The sequence below is a fragment of the Sitodiplosis mosellana genome, unplaced genomic scaffold (assembly GCF_009176505.1).
Source record: "Sitodiplosis mosellana isolate CC-2019 unplaced genomic scaffold, AAFC_SMos_1.0 Smas_scaffold_6166, whole genome shotgun sequence".
NCBI classification, from domain to species: domain Eukaryota; kingdom Metazoa; phylum Arthropoda; class Insecta; order Diptera; family Cecidomyiidae; genus Sitodiplosis; species Sitodiplosis mosellana.
Window position 1 is genome coordinate 5,007,703 of NW_022601407.1, and position 15,283 is coordinate 5,022,985.

At 36.5% G+C, this 15,283-nt stretch overlaps 1 protein-coding gene across 4 annotated transcripts in view; it reads right to left on the reverse strand.

Annotated features, from left to right (window-relative positions):
- LOC129575384 (serine/threonine-protein phosphatase rdgC) overlaps window positions 1–15,283 on the reverse strand; it is a 53,288-nt gene that overhangs the window by 28,922 nt on the left and 9,083 nt on the right. For 3 of the 4 annotated variants that reach the window (XM_055458922.1, XM_055458921.1, XM_055458923.1), the window contains exon 2: window positions 4,059–4,712. In XM_055458922.1, the coding sequence (XP_055314897.1) occupies window positions 4,059–4,260 (202 nt within the window). In that variant the 5' untranslated portion in view covers window positions 4,261–4,712. Of the gene's footprint in view, window positions 1–4,058; window positions 4,713–8,824; window positions 9,002–15,283 lie in introns of those variants that run through there. The other variant, XM_055458919.1, reaches the window with a different exon arrangement.

Consider the following 15,283-nt stretch of genomic DNA (forward strand, 5'->3'; position numbering starts at 1 on the left):
AACAACAACAACAACAACAACAACAACAACAACAACAACAACAACAAAAAATGTGATTCGATGTTTTGCATGTAGAACCCACGTCGACGTCAGAATCAAGAAAATTGTTACTTACGCCCGGAACTTTTTTAGGTTTTTATGCATGAAACAAACCGTTGTTTCAACTAGTGATGAAAAGAAACACTAGAATAGATGAGCATATGAACAGCAACAATTTGTGTATTGTGATTTTTCTATTTCGTGATTCCCTTGATTTTCATTTGCAGGTAAACGAATGGAAATTGCCGAGCAAAAGCTTGATTTGTCTGTGACATTTTGCGTGATAATTTCTTTTCTGAATCGGAATGAATATAGAATATACCGCGCGGGAAAATATATTCGTTTATTTTTCGCATGTGACTAGAAAAATATGGGTATTTCCTAGTTACGGATGGCAGTGGTGGTGCGATATAAATATGCTATAGTGGTGGTATTAAATTTTGTTTTCGTGTACGGCTCACTTTAAATCGTGTGTTTGTTCGTTGTGATTTAACATTATTATCGAATTTGATTTCGCTTGCTTTTTTTCGCCAAGCTTTCGTATGAGACATTCCGAATAGGATACAAAATTGAAAATAAAAACGCACCCACACACATACACATAACACATCGGTCAATAAGTCCCGAGCCTAACCACCAAGTGGCAACACTAATGTCAAACCCATATCATTTTCGAAAACTACAACCTTTTTTAGGAATCCAGTCAAAATTTGAGCCAAATCCGACCATCAGTTCGCTAATTACAGCACTTTAAATGAAGCAATTTTCCAATTTTCCAAAATCATGGAAAAACTGCATTTCTCCTCTCGATTTGACACATGTATTCCAGAAGAAAAACGAGCAGGAGTACCAAACCCATACTATGATTAGTTTATGGCATCCTTAGGCTTTCGAAATCAATCATTAGATATGGAAGAATTGAATTTATGCATAGCCATAAGAGCGATTTTGTCGATAAGCCTCCAAATTGTTCAAAATATGTGGTTTTGGAAGAAATCATTGCCAAAATCCGTTAAGTGATATCGGAATTCTCAAATGTGATAGTTCATAGATTTGCTAAGGCCATAGGGCAACTAACTCAAGCTATAGTTACAACTTTGCATGGATATATGCATATGAAATACTCAATCGAAAAAGCCTTGCCGCGTTTTTGGATATGGAGTAGATAGAACAGTTTTTTGGGGATTCGAAGCCCGTTTGGAGCTGTATAAGTAAAATTTGAATAGGGTTTTGCCTTTATATATTAGAATTAATGTATTTTGAGTTCATTTGAATAGATTCGATCTATAAATTGCGGGTAGAAATCGCCAAAAACGGTTTGTAGCGACCAAGGTCGCAAAATATGAGTTCGGGCATTATTAGTGGATTTAGGTATAGAAAAATATTCGCGAACCAGTGGGAAAGATATAAAACAACATGAAAAGTCACTTATGCATCATTTTAGACCTATCCGAATGTCAAATCTTGATAAAACATAGCAAATTTGGCGAAGAAAACTATGTTGTTCAAATGCGAGTTTCATCCAGGTCAAAGAACTGTTTATATGGTGATATAATTGAACGAAATTGGTTTCAAACTGCTTCACTAACCATTGTATTTTTTAGGTCTGGTCATTCTCTGAACTCTCCACATGAATATACTTGAATACAATGCATCAGAAGAAAGTTATACCGTTTTAACGGCAAAATTGAAGCATTTTCGGGAGTCTTTCTCTCGTATAGCTGTAACTAGCAAACTGATGGTCGGATTTGGCTCAAATTTTGACTGGATTCCTAAAAAAGGTTGTAGTTTTCGAAAATGATATGGGTTTGACATTAGTGTTGCCACTTGGTGGTTAGGCTCGGGACTTATTGACCGATGTGTTATATTGCTTATACTTTATTTAGACCAAAGTGTACAATAAAAAACGAAGACATTCACTAAGGTGAAAAGATTTTAATAATACACAACGATACGTCTGCAATGGATCCGTTTTTATTTTCGAAACATACTCGATTGCTGTTGAACAAATACTTCAAAAGCCAAGCTGTTGCCAGTTTTCTCTCTCCCGTCTGTATGACGCTTTGAAGCGTATCTACGCTTCAAACGCATTTCATATTTATCCGCTCTCTATTTGTGCCATTAAGCTCGCTTTTTCCGCAGCGATTCTTTTCTTTCCACCTTCTCACCCCAAAGCGAAAGAGAGATGCCCAATGTGGACAAATCCTATAATTCACTACATTTTTTTTGTTCACCATCGATTTCGGCTTTTTTTTTCTCGTGATATGATCCAAATGAATTGAATCAAAACACCAACCAGAAATGCAAGACAGAGTAAGTATGTTTCGATCGCAGAATCCGAATTGAAACCGGATTAAACTCATCGGGTGGAAGCTAAGACTTGAATGACAACTGTAGCGACGCGAGCGCCCTCAATTTCAATAGGAAAATCAATGTAATTTCGTAATTTTTTTCTGAACTAAACAGCGCGCCAATTTGAATTTCGTTGATGCTTCCACCCTATGATTAAACTCCGTGTTCGTGGTGTGTGTCTGAAATCCAGTGTGGCATGCTGTGGATATTTTTTTCTCACTTGACGATATTCATGATTCGATATCTGCAAATTTATATTGATTTTGTTTCGTATATAAATTAGTGCCTCATGTGGCTCCTGTAGCTGCTATTTACGGTTTGTGGTATACGTGAGAATCTCTTAAGGCTTTTAGCCATCATCAGACGATGGCATGCAACGAATTCAAAATGAGAGCAAACAATTTCGAAACCAAAAACATCGACATAGAAGTAAGACGTCTTAATTTTTAATTTTTCAGTTTAATCCATAAAATAACTTATGTCGGTTAACAAATCATGTTTACTCTCTCTCTCTCTCTCTCTCTCTCTCTCTCTCTCTCACGCACACACTACAAATTGATTAATTTACTTCACTAATGGCGCAAAATCAGAAAACATGCAAAATCATATTTCAATTAAGTTGTACTCGCACTTGAAACTTTTTAGTCCACGAGATGCTTCATGCAAAACATAAGTTCATACATACACGCACACATTTGGTGGATATGTGAACGGTAAAGTTTCTTCATTGTTTCTAAATAATTTCCATTCATTTTTATCTGTGGAAAATTGTTACGAGTAAGACATATACTGTGTATATGATGTATCCACTTGAATTTGGTATGCATTTCTTTGGGATGAGAAAAGGACGAGCAAGAAAAATTGAAATATGATGGTTCGAACAATGAAATTGAGAGACTGGATCGGGTTTTCGGGCATGAATGAAGAATGGTTTAATTTGGTCGGTTTTTTGATGGTGAAAAGTTTTTTCGTTTCTTTTTTTTTAGGTGGATACAACGCTGAAAATCAACATTGAATCCAATCACTCATTTTGGGTAAAAGCGGGATGAACATAAAATTCAATTTAAATCCGTAGAAATGAGAACCACACAAAATTGATTTGAAATGTGGTTTCATCTAAACAAATTGACCAAATGTGAGTGGGTTAACATTCATTTTCAAATACTATCAAAATTAATCATCACACACTCGACTGTCCCGAAGCCATATGCAAACAAACACACTTAAAACTAAATAAATGCGCTAGATGATTTGGCATTTCCAGTGGCAAACGAGTGTATATGGTATGTGATATCGCATGGTGTTGACTTTAAGTGTGTCACCATCCTCAAATATTCACATAAAATGATGACAGCTATATTAATTTATTGCGTAATTTCGATGCATCATTAAGCAAGTTGATTGATTTGGATGGGACGGAAAAAAGCGAGAAAAAAAGTCGACGAACGATTCATACACGGAGTGTGTATTTGAATCATAATAATAATTGATCCGGAATAAACATTGTGAATATGGTGGCTGCCACCTGTGTGCGGTCAATATTACAGTACATATCGTGCCAAGTGCTCTTGCTCGCTCGCTCACTCCCACACTACTATTATCACAATAAACACTGAAAACAAAGAATGTAAATATGCTTTGATGTGGCTGAAAATATTTGTGCTTACTTCGTTCAATTTTTGACATGCTGATAGTGCTGGTTTTTCGCCATTGACGACACCATCCACGGGACGTAATCAATTTTAGAAGGCTCCCATTGCTCGTTGATACCTCACTGCCACGCTCTATCTCGGACGACCGGCACGATGAGGAATCCTCAAAACTTGATCCGCGCCGTTGACGCTGAAAGCATGCACAATTCCGTAGCATGGTTGTATCGGGTTGTTTTGATTCGATTTTCGGTGTCAATCGGCGGAGAAAACAGAATACCCAAAAACTCTCTCCTTGTTTCTTTATCTCGTGTATGTTTTGTTCTCCGATTTTTCTTCGTTCTCTCGCTTCTGCTGTGATTCGTCCGTAATTTGATTTATGCTTTGAATCTCTTTTTAAAAGTCGCTGTATTTGCGTTTTTATGAACGAAAGGAGAATGACGAAAAACAAGAAGATTCAGTAGTTTAGGGCTCGCGAATGATGAAGCAAACCGTCACCACACGCCTGACAATTGCTGAATAAAACACGCCCGATTCTCTTGCGCTCACAAATTTCACATCTTTATTTTTCGTTTTGTTGTTTTTTCTTCTTAATATTTGGATTTCATCATTACAATTTGTTATTTTCACCCCTTTATCTGTCTAACTGCGTTAAGAAATTTCACACATTCACTAAAATGAAAGAGAAAAAAGAAAGGGAAAAAAGTCAGCAAAGAATTATATTAACTTTGAGCAATTGACATCGAAATTTGATTTCCATCTGTATTGTGTCTTATTTTTGTGTTTTCCGCTTCATTTGCTCCTTTGACAGCCGTATTTTCATTCAAACATAATGATTTTGTGTGTTTATATCGCTAGAAAAACAGCATATTTTCAACAATGTTTCTCTCTGCGTCGAAAATTCCCACGGTAAATAGCAAACGTGGATAAGGTTCATGGGAATCGTAATGGTATGGGACGGTGGAGGAAACAAAATATGTGTTAGCCATTTTTGATTGTAATCTTGATGCCATGAGCTTTTAGTTTCATCTTCAATGCACCGCGTTTTTACGATCGGCTCAACATTGACAGCATATATTCAATTGTCTTGTTATGCGTAAGCTATTTTTTGTGTGCGCTTTTCTCTCTCTCTCTCTCTCTCTTTTATACACATTTAATAACTTATGTTTGTAGAGATTTTATTTTTTTTTATCAAGATGGCAAGAGCGCAGAAAATTCAATTTTCACAGGTCAAAAAATGCCACACACATACACATGACAAACAGACAACCTTTTTTTCACTTCATTCGATCATTCGAGACTTATTCGTTATGAATGAGAATTAGTCTGTTGCCGAATTATTCACAATATTTGGTTATCTGCCCCATTTTGCCATATAGCTTGATTGTATCGAACAACCTGTAGTAGAGAATATTACTTTTTTGGACGGTGAGCCCAAAAAATCTAAATCATTCTCGTGACTCTTTCCATGCAAAGAAGATGATGATAGTAAATTTGGAAATCTTTTGATAGCGCTTTCCATTCACAATGACTAGACACAGCATATTGATTTTTTTTTCTCGCCGCAGATACACACATACACACACAGTCATGTTTCGATTCACACACTCATGCTCAAACCACTTGGCCCGTAATTTGCTTAATTTATCCAGTAAGCCAGTGAAATTTTGTAAATTTACAATAGACATAATATGCTTGCATTGATTATTCAAACAGAGCGTTCATTATTTAGGATAACAAGAGAGGCACATCGAAAAAAAGTTCACTTTTCTCGGCTCGCTCTTCGAAGTGAAACAATGGCGTTTCACTTAGGTGGAAACATTTTTCGTTCGGATTACAAACGATGAAGACCTTGAACAAAAACCTGATTAGCTGTGGAAAACTTTGTCATTAATTACCTAAACAGAGTGAGAAAGAGACAGAGAGAGCGAGAGAGATCATGTTTATTTTATTTTCTACATATCTCTTGCCTAATGTACATACATATCTTTCGAACGTGCTGATATGATGTAAAGATTCATGATGGAATATTTTTTTCCTATCTATTGACTCGCTCACGCGCCGCACGTATTGCGATTTATGTATATCGTCTCTCCGATGTCTGAACGATGGATGTGACGAAGCATTCGTCTAAGGGTTAAACAGAATACAAACGCGCGATCACGTCAACGTCAAATGGAGCACTAATTTCAGTAGAAATTTTAACTTTTGTATACGTGGTTATAATGATGAATTGGTTCATCTAATAGATAATACATGGTACGAGCGAAATTTTAACCCACTTTGCGCTTTTCAAATATTTGGCCATTGCCAAGATAATTCTAATCTCCTGGCTTATTCGTTGTATGTGTGTTCCCATATACATATATTGGCAAATGGATAAATTATATGTGTTTCGAACACTCACACACTCATACACCACATACAGCCTTTGTATCGTTCCCAAATTGGATTTTTCTTGGCCGTCTGATACGATCAGTGTTAGAGCATATAACAACAACAAAATTTGTCACAACACGCAAACAAAAACCATTGGATAATATGGAAAAAGCACTTTTATGTCATTCCGTGAACTTTTTGGACCTTTTGCTACTGTTGCTGCTGCTATGATTGGTGGTGGTGTTCATTGCTTCGACAAGGTTTTACTGCAGTTTTCACATAACAAAATTCTCGTCGTCACACGAACACTTCCTTCAGAACACACAAACTGATAAAAAAAAGTAATTTGGCTAATAGCAAGCTTTCACTTTTCTCTCACTGTGTTTTTTTCCCTTCACTCGCTGTGTGTATGCCAACAAAAAAAGTGCACTTTAGAAAGCAGACAAAGGCAACGGCAATGGCAATATAAGGAGGGAGACACACACAAATTAATTTTGGACGCGGCAATTTTATTCGCATTTGCCAAAAACTCACTTTGCTTTGAGGATAATCACAAGAAATCTGCAAATAAATCATTCTAAAAATTTTCAAACGTCTCTTTGATACAAGATCAGGATGGCAAAAAGAGCGAGGGAGAGAGAAAGAGAGCTGGCATTTATTTTGGCGATGGCAAATTTTCATCAAAATTACGTTCGGCCGACATCGATATTTTTATTACGATGTAATCATTTCAACCTGAATCCGTGTGCTTTGTGTCTATTTGGAATAATGAGCGGCGAGTGAGTGAAAAACTCTTTCGACGATTGACGATAATTACCATGATTTTGAGGCCAGCCGAAAATGTCTTTACTTCTGACTATATACATGCGTCTGTTAGCTCGGCATGGGGTAACAATTTCATATAGTGACTAATTAATCATTTTCCCTTTGGCCGTCGACGTGAAAGAAAAACATTTGGCATCAAAAATGAGCATCCATTCGTGCTATCGAATATTTCTTAAGTAAACTATATCGATTATAACGAGTCGTAATATTTTGCCATCACGTGAAGACGAGAAAATTTTGTTTTTTCGGATCAGATGGTTGAGCAAGCCCTCCCCAGAGCATATCCAAAAAAGCAATTAACGATAAATTCTTGTACAAAGTCAAGTTTTCGTTTGGAATTTATATATGTTCGAGCCTGAGTTATGACTGACGCAATAAGAAAAAGCAGTATAGCTTTATCAATTTTCCTTCATATGATTGAACAATTTGAGAGAGTCTCAGCCGGGGAATTTTTTGTTTCTGTATCATCATTTACTTTCACTGTGTACGGTTTCAATTAAAAAAAAATCGGTTGGTTTCTTTTCACAAAGTATCAACTGAAAGTATTCACAAAGTTTGATGCGCTTTGCGAATTCCGTTGCACAATGTGAAATTTAAATGAAACTCTCTGGAAAATCTGTACATTATTCACAAAGATAAGTGAAATTCCATATCTGTGTGAAAGAACAAAAAGAACCGTACACTTGGGTTTTAAAAAGCAAAGCATTGCCGTATAAACTGGCCCCGTCTGATCCATTTGATGAATGAAATCGCATCTTTGCTAAAAGCAGGATAAATTTAATCACGTCACTACAATTTCTTTTATTATATCTGTGAGATAAAAGTAGTGGTGCCATCATTTATTGTAGATTGCCATAATGCAACTTTGATGCAGTTTTTTCTTCTTATTCTTCTTTTACTTCTCGTTTTTATTTTTACGATTTTCCTATTGGAAAGCAGCATTATCAAAGTTTATTTTGCGTGAGTCCGCTCATTATGGCTTCTATTCAATTTCAAACTAGTTCCTTTGCATTCCATGCCTTTGTCCATCGTTATTTCTTTTGAGTGGGAAACGATGATTGAGAGAAGGACAGGGAGAGATTGAGCGAGTGAGAGAGAGAGAGAGCGATAACGATGAGCAATGCGCTCATAAAACATATCGAGCTGCATAAAATGAATAGCGGTACCTTAACTCCATAAAAAATTACTTTCAAGCGAAAAAAAAACGAACTCATGTCTATTGACTACATCGGGAGGCGAGTATGTGAAAAATTCTAATATATTTTGAAAGAGGAGAGTATGTTTTCTGATGATTCTGTTGGCGTTTAAGTAGAGTATGTTGTAGTACCGTCTAGCCTCTGCGGTCTTCACGGTTTTCGCGCAACTGATAGGAGATAACAACATGGTGTCTTCGGCAAAGTTGTAGTACTCGAGGTCTTCTATAACATTGCCGAAGACACCAAGTTGTTATCTTTTATCAGTTCCGCGGAAACCGTGGAAAACCGCGAGGACCCGCCAAAAATGAACATACTCGCCTTTAACCATTTTCGAGTCGAAAGAAACTTACTCTTCTCTTTCATAACAAAGTCAGATGAACTTACTCTCCTCTCGATCTAGTCAATAGATGTAATCGATATATTTGTGAGTTTGCGACAAGCACCACACTTTTTCCTGTAGCCGATGCGAAAAGCAACATTAATTTCACAAATTATTCGCGTCAAAATATAAAGAAAAGTTTCTGCTGTGACGAAAAAAATCCATCGACACCATTTAGTAGCACTGACAAAATCTTCTATTAACAATTAACAAGAATCTCTGCCAAAATTATTGGGAAAAAAGAGAGATAAAACGGGAGAGACAATGAGACGATATGAGAAAATGTATGTGTGTGTGAAAGAGAGAGAGAGGTCGTAAGATAAAGAAAATCCTCCTTTTATACACAACATTTGAGTCATAAACTGTGACGGGAAGAAAAACGAAGTACTTAAAGGGAGCAAACCACTAACGGTGCCGAGTGGTACTCTAAATTCATCGGATGCACTCATTTTATGTGTACATGCTATTTTGTTGTGATCTCGTCTGTTTCGCATTCTCTCACACTCACTTCGAATGGCCCCAGTGTGTGTATGTGCAAGATATGTGTATGGTCCCTATTGTTGCGTTGACATTTTCTTTTCCATAGCTGTTGTCACATCGAAGCACTTCAAGACTCTGCTCAATGGGGCCGAATGTTCCGTTGTCCTTCCGTCGAAAAATGAAAAAAACCAAGTCAAATTGAAGTGATATTGGCTAAGGTTGGAGTCGCTTGAAAGCTGCCGTATTCGTTTTGGAATTGAGTGTTCAGCACGCCATTGTTCAATATCCAATGTCACATTGTTTCGAAATTGTTCAAAATAGATGCATTTTGTCCCGTAAAGCGAACTGAGGTTACAAACGGTGAGAGAAAAAATCATCATCATCATCATCATCAGCAGCAGCAGCAGCAACAACAACGATTTTCGTCATGTATAAATCAAGTGGTAATTGTGATTTATCGAGCTATGGCTCAAAGTTCGTGTAAAATGTGTGTGTATCACTTTTATGCAACTTTATGTATGTGTGTGTTCTGCACGCGTGTTTGTGTGGAACCGAGAAAGAAAAAATTCCATTCGACTCTCGCATGCATTGACATTGTCATTGACTTGGCCGTTGCTTCGATGCGAAACAAAAGTAATAAAATGTTATCTCACAAAGCTCATAGGTATTTTCGAATGAAGCGCGTAATATTGAAGTAATTTGCGGATAAGATGCTCTTCGAAATGGTGAAATGTCAAAAGATACGGAATGGATTTCGATCACGAAGGACACACGGACACACATTGGCATCAAGCTAGAGTTTTAACATTTACTTTTGTTCATACGTTCACTGAGTCGTTGGTTTCGGTTCGTAACTTTTTCGTTCGTTTTCCTCCGTTTTCGTTTCGTTGTGGCAATTTTTGTTTGTGGCAACTTGTCCCTATTGGACTGTTGTTCCTTTATTTTCTTCCAATAAGATTTATAATACGACATAAATGTGAAATTCGGTGTATTTTCATCGTTCATTTCGAAACCGAGTCATTTTTGAATCCACTTACGTTTCTCTATCGCTCTACGTTTCGAATCAACTTTTCTCCGGATGCTCGTTATATGTAGTGTGTCTCATTCTCTGTCGTAATTCAATGGAGGTTTTTTTTTCTTCTTCTGATGTTTTTAGTTCTTCTTCGTTTATTTGCCGACATGGCCAATAACCGAATGGAGTACAAAATTGTATATTGTTATATGTTTTACAATGAACATTTGAAAGTGCATAGAGTTGTTTATTGATATTTATTTACGTGACGAAAATGATATTACACCGTTGAAATGGTTGCTTAATGCTTCAAGTTTCGTACACATTCTTCAGTGAAGAACATTTGATTCAAATAAAATGACAGAGAGAAAAAAAAACGGAGAATCTCGTTGCTTTGAAAGAATAACAATCGTATCAGATATGAAAGAAGAATGACACATCCGTAATGTTGCAATTACTGTTTACAACTTGAAATGTGAGTCAATAAAAAGAATGTTCCAAAAAATACATTTCTGCCCCCGAATATACAGTCTAATAATGTCGGTTCGTTCTCCGCATAAATTCCTCTTTAATCTTTTATGGTGCTTCAATTTGTGACAAAGGAAAAATCGGAAATCTAATATGATAAATCACGCTGCGGGACAACATTTGGCTTCGACAAAGAGAACGAGACGGCGGGAACGGGAGAAAGAGCTAGCGAAAGAGTGACGAAGTGGAAAGAGGACAAAGTCCTACAAGAGTGAATAAAAGTAGCAGCGTTGCTTCAAACAAAAATCGGGTCGTCAAGTGGCTAATAAAAAGAAATTATCAACAAACAATGAGAATCACCGAAGGACATACCAAATAGTAGCAACTCCAGCGGCGAATCAAATGAAAAATTCTCGCTTTTGGAATTATTTCGATTTTTTTTTTCAACGGTTCATTTAAGATCACGCTGCAGAAATTATAGTGACTGAGTTGTTGAACTGGTCTGTGAGTTTGTGTGTGTGTGTGTGTGTGTTTTGGTTCGAAGAAAAGCGAAGTCTGTTTTGGATACGTCTCCCAGCATGACGTGTGTTTGTTCGTCGTGCATCGAAATTTTGTTTTGCATGTATGTAGTGGCTTAAGTTGGGCGCAACACTCTGGGCAATTATTGTGATTGAACGCAGCTTCGTATTTTCAATTTGGTTGCTGTTTTGATTTGTTTGGATGTGAAGCAGCTATTTGTTGATCAATATTGATGCCGTTTTTGTTTCCATTCCCTATATACATATCTATCGTTCTCCCACCCCAGTTCACTTCTCTTGGTTAATGATTGATGACAGATCGTTTTATCGAGATTAAAAGCTCACGGGGTTGAATTATTCGATTTTGTTTTGTCTATAGTCGAAGTTGTACTGCGTTGTTGCAGTGCATGTGCCATGTAATTGCGAATTTGCGCGCCTGCCTATTGAGAGACAGAGAGAGAGAGAGAGAGAGTCAAGTTTATCATCGTTTTGCAATCGGTAATATAGCAAAGTAGTTGCATCGTAACCGGATTACACACGCTTTGCGATTGGCTCAGCCATTTTTCGTTGGAATGCCTCGGAGCGAAGTGTGCTTGCTTGTTGCCGTCAACAAGAGCCAAAACAATGAACAACGATTCCATTTCATGCAATAAGAAAATGGCTTAATATTCATGTGAATTGAATGAGTTAGCTGAACACCACCCGAAAGTACAGAGAATGAACGGCAACGGCGAAAAACTGTTGCTATTTCCCCAAACTACCATCATTATTATTATAGTTTGCAAAACCGAAAAACTAAACAACAACAACAACAAAAAATAAACAAAACTGTTAACGAGTATCGCGTACAACTCCATTTTCACCAGATTGTAATAAATTATAGTAACAATAGCGACAATTGAATAAATACACAGGCAATAAATCAGTCAAGGGCCAGTATTTACCGCACCTGTTGTATGTTTCAGCTTTTGATCGTTACTTCTCTTTCTCTCTCTGTTCTTCTTCTCCTTTTCTTTTTACTCGCTCTATTTCCCTTTTAGCTCTTCCTATTCAACTTAGAAACTTGGCTCGCATTAACAGTAGAACGAGCGGTAATTCGCTTTCATTAAGCATAATTGCAGAAAGGACACAAGCAAAATTATTCGATTAATATATAATAACCAGAGAACGAACGAACACCAGCAACAACAAAAACAAATGGACTAATGTGGTATAAACGAGTCGGAAACCATTGTCTGACACAATGTGAGAGAGTGAGTAAGCTCAATCGGTCCCAATGGAAAAATTTTCGTTTGACAAATAATAATAATTGAATATGAACAATGTCAAAGCCGACAAATTCCATAATATTTACATTTGTATGGGTCATGATCAAAGTTCCTTTCATGGAATTCGTTATTCAATTGTCATTGTTTTTATTTTCTTCGGCACTTAACTAACTTTTCAGTATAAAAATTAGAGCAAGTAACATTTTTCAAATTTTCTTTTCGCTCGAAAACAAAAACAAAACAAAAAGGGAACAAACGTAATTTAGAACAAAAGTGGGTGTAATGCACGCACATAAACATTCAATTGTATTTAATTTTCATCTCTTGAAAGAAAGAAAAATCATTCTCGCATTTTATTAGCATAAAAGTATCGTTCGGTGCACATTCAAAGCATTAGAATGAAAACAAAATATCAAGCAAATGAATAAAAGGTCGAAGAAGGTCTTGGTGCCCATTTTTGTGTGCGCATTGAAAATCATCAATAAAGCTTTTTAGTACACTTAAAATGCGCACCAAATTGAAATAATATGATAAAAATACTTTTGAAAAAAAAAATAAGGAAAAAATCGTTTTTTTCTCGGTTATTCGAGCTCACATTTCTACAGTCATCAAATACTAATTCAACCACAAAAATCTCGCTACTTTCGCTTGTTTTGGTACATAAATGGCAAAAGTTGTACTTTCCACATTTGGTTTCTCACCATTAAATCAATGTTTTTTTCCCTAGCGACGCCTATCATTTATGCATCCGTTTATTATTAGATGCGAAATGATTGAATTAGCCATAGCTTTTTTTAGGGAAATATGTCCCATTGAAATTGAACCATTTTGGAGCCTGTGTCGCTATCATTTAGGAAGTTATGTTCGGTTTTTTATTGTTCGTATCTGAATTGCATTCGACGCCCATAACAAATGTTAGTTAGTTTCGGAGGAAAAAAAATGTCTAACGGTCAATTTATGTTAAGAAGGTAAAATTTTATCCCATAAATTGACCGTAAATGAAAAATACATATTGTCAAACAGAAAATATTGTTAAGTAGCTTAATTTGTTGGCGCTTCGACTAAAACTCAATAAATTATTTCGAGTACATTTAGCGCCTTTAATTGAGCTGCTACTGCTATGTACAATTGTACATTGTACATTGCGATAAATTCGATCTTTCGCCGAGATAGCAGCTAAACGGTGATGACGACGATGATTATTTGTTGTTGTTGTCGCTGCGTAAATATCATCGGAAAGCATATTTTCATTGAAGCATTTTTACGGTATAATATAGACTTTGCGTCAATAAATAAAAAGCGGGAATTTCCCAACTGAAATGTGTGGGAAGGGGAGTAGAAGGAGAAAGCGGAGGTTGTACGTTTAATTAAATTTCAAATGCCTCAATGTTTTTTTCCACTCCCGAAGAGCTTATGGAATTCAAACTGTTCCATCGATGTGAATTTGTTCGTTTTCAACATAAACCAGTCCTATTAAAGTGTATTATTGGAACATAAATTTTGGTTCGTTTGCCGTTGAAAGTCGATTGAAATGAACGCACACATAAACATCGAAAAACACACACCCAATAAACATTGGCATAGTGCTTGAAATATCGTACTGAAACCGACAGAATGTCGACCCATCTATGGAATTCAGTCTCTATTGTCATTCAGTCACATCAATTAACGAACGAGAAGCCATCAATAGGTTTACAATTCGCAATTTTGTGTGTGTGTGTGTATGACTTGTACCGGTTCAACGAATAGCAGAGACGACGTCGAATCCGAAGTGCTTGAAAATCATTTCTGCACAAAACACAGGTAGTAAATATTTAATCCATTGACGCCTTCCAAATGCTGCTCGGACTTATGAATAGGCAAAGAGAAAAGCACACACTCACTCTTTCACTTCTCTCTTTCTCTTCCCCTGCCTGTCTCATTCTCTCTCAGCCAATTTCGCTTTAGACTCTGTCTTTGTTTTTGTATCTGTATCTGACTTTGACTCTAACTATGACTTTTACTCTGTCTCTGTCTCCACTTTATTCCCCTTCAATTTGAAATTCATGTTCGGCATTCGAATTCTTTTTGTCTGAGTTAATCAATTGATGAAAAATTTGATGCAGTGATAATGAGTTGAATCAGCAGTCTACACTAAATTCGTGAAAACTGAACGAATCTCGGAGATTTATAAATTATTGATTTGTAATTTTCCCATCAAAAAGCTCATATTCAGCACATTTTTGAATATGAATCATTTTTGGCGCACAAATTGGGCTTGTCTAACACAATGCTAATGATTTCTGAACGACGGACAAATGAAAATAACGATTTTTTGAATGATGAAAATAAACGACTTTTGGTGATGTTGTTGTTGTTGTTGTTGTTTTCCATTTTTTGCGTGTATAAAAACTGGTAAATAATGTCGGGAGCTTCGGCAGAAGAGATTGTATTAAGTGATATAGGACCCGTGTTGTGTCACCCAAAGCAGAGAGAAAATAACAAATTGTGCTTAGATTATGATGAAATTGCTGTTGCGATTGATTTGTCTGGGTCTGCTGAATTTTAAATGAAGCAGTATGACCGAAGCTAAAATGATATATTAGTGAATGATTGCATTAGAATGCAATAATTCTGTGTTAAATTGATTTATTGCTAACGTTGAAAAATTGCGAGCGCTGGCCAACCAGTATGTGTGTGTGTGTGTGTGTGTGTGTGTGTGTGTGTGTGTGTGTGTGT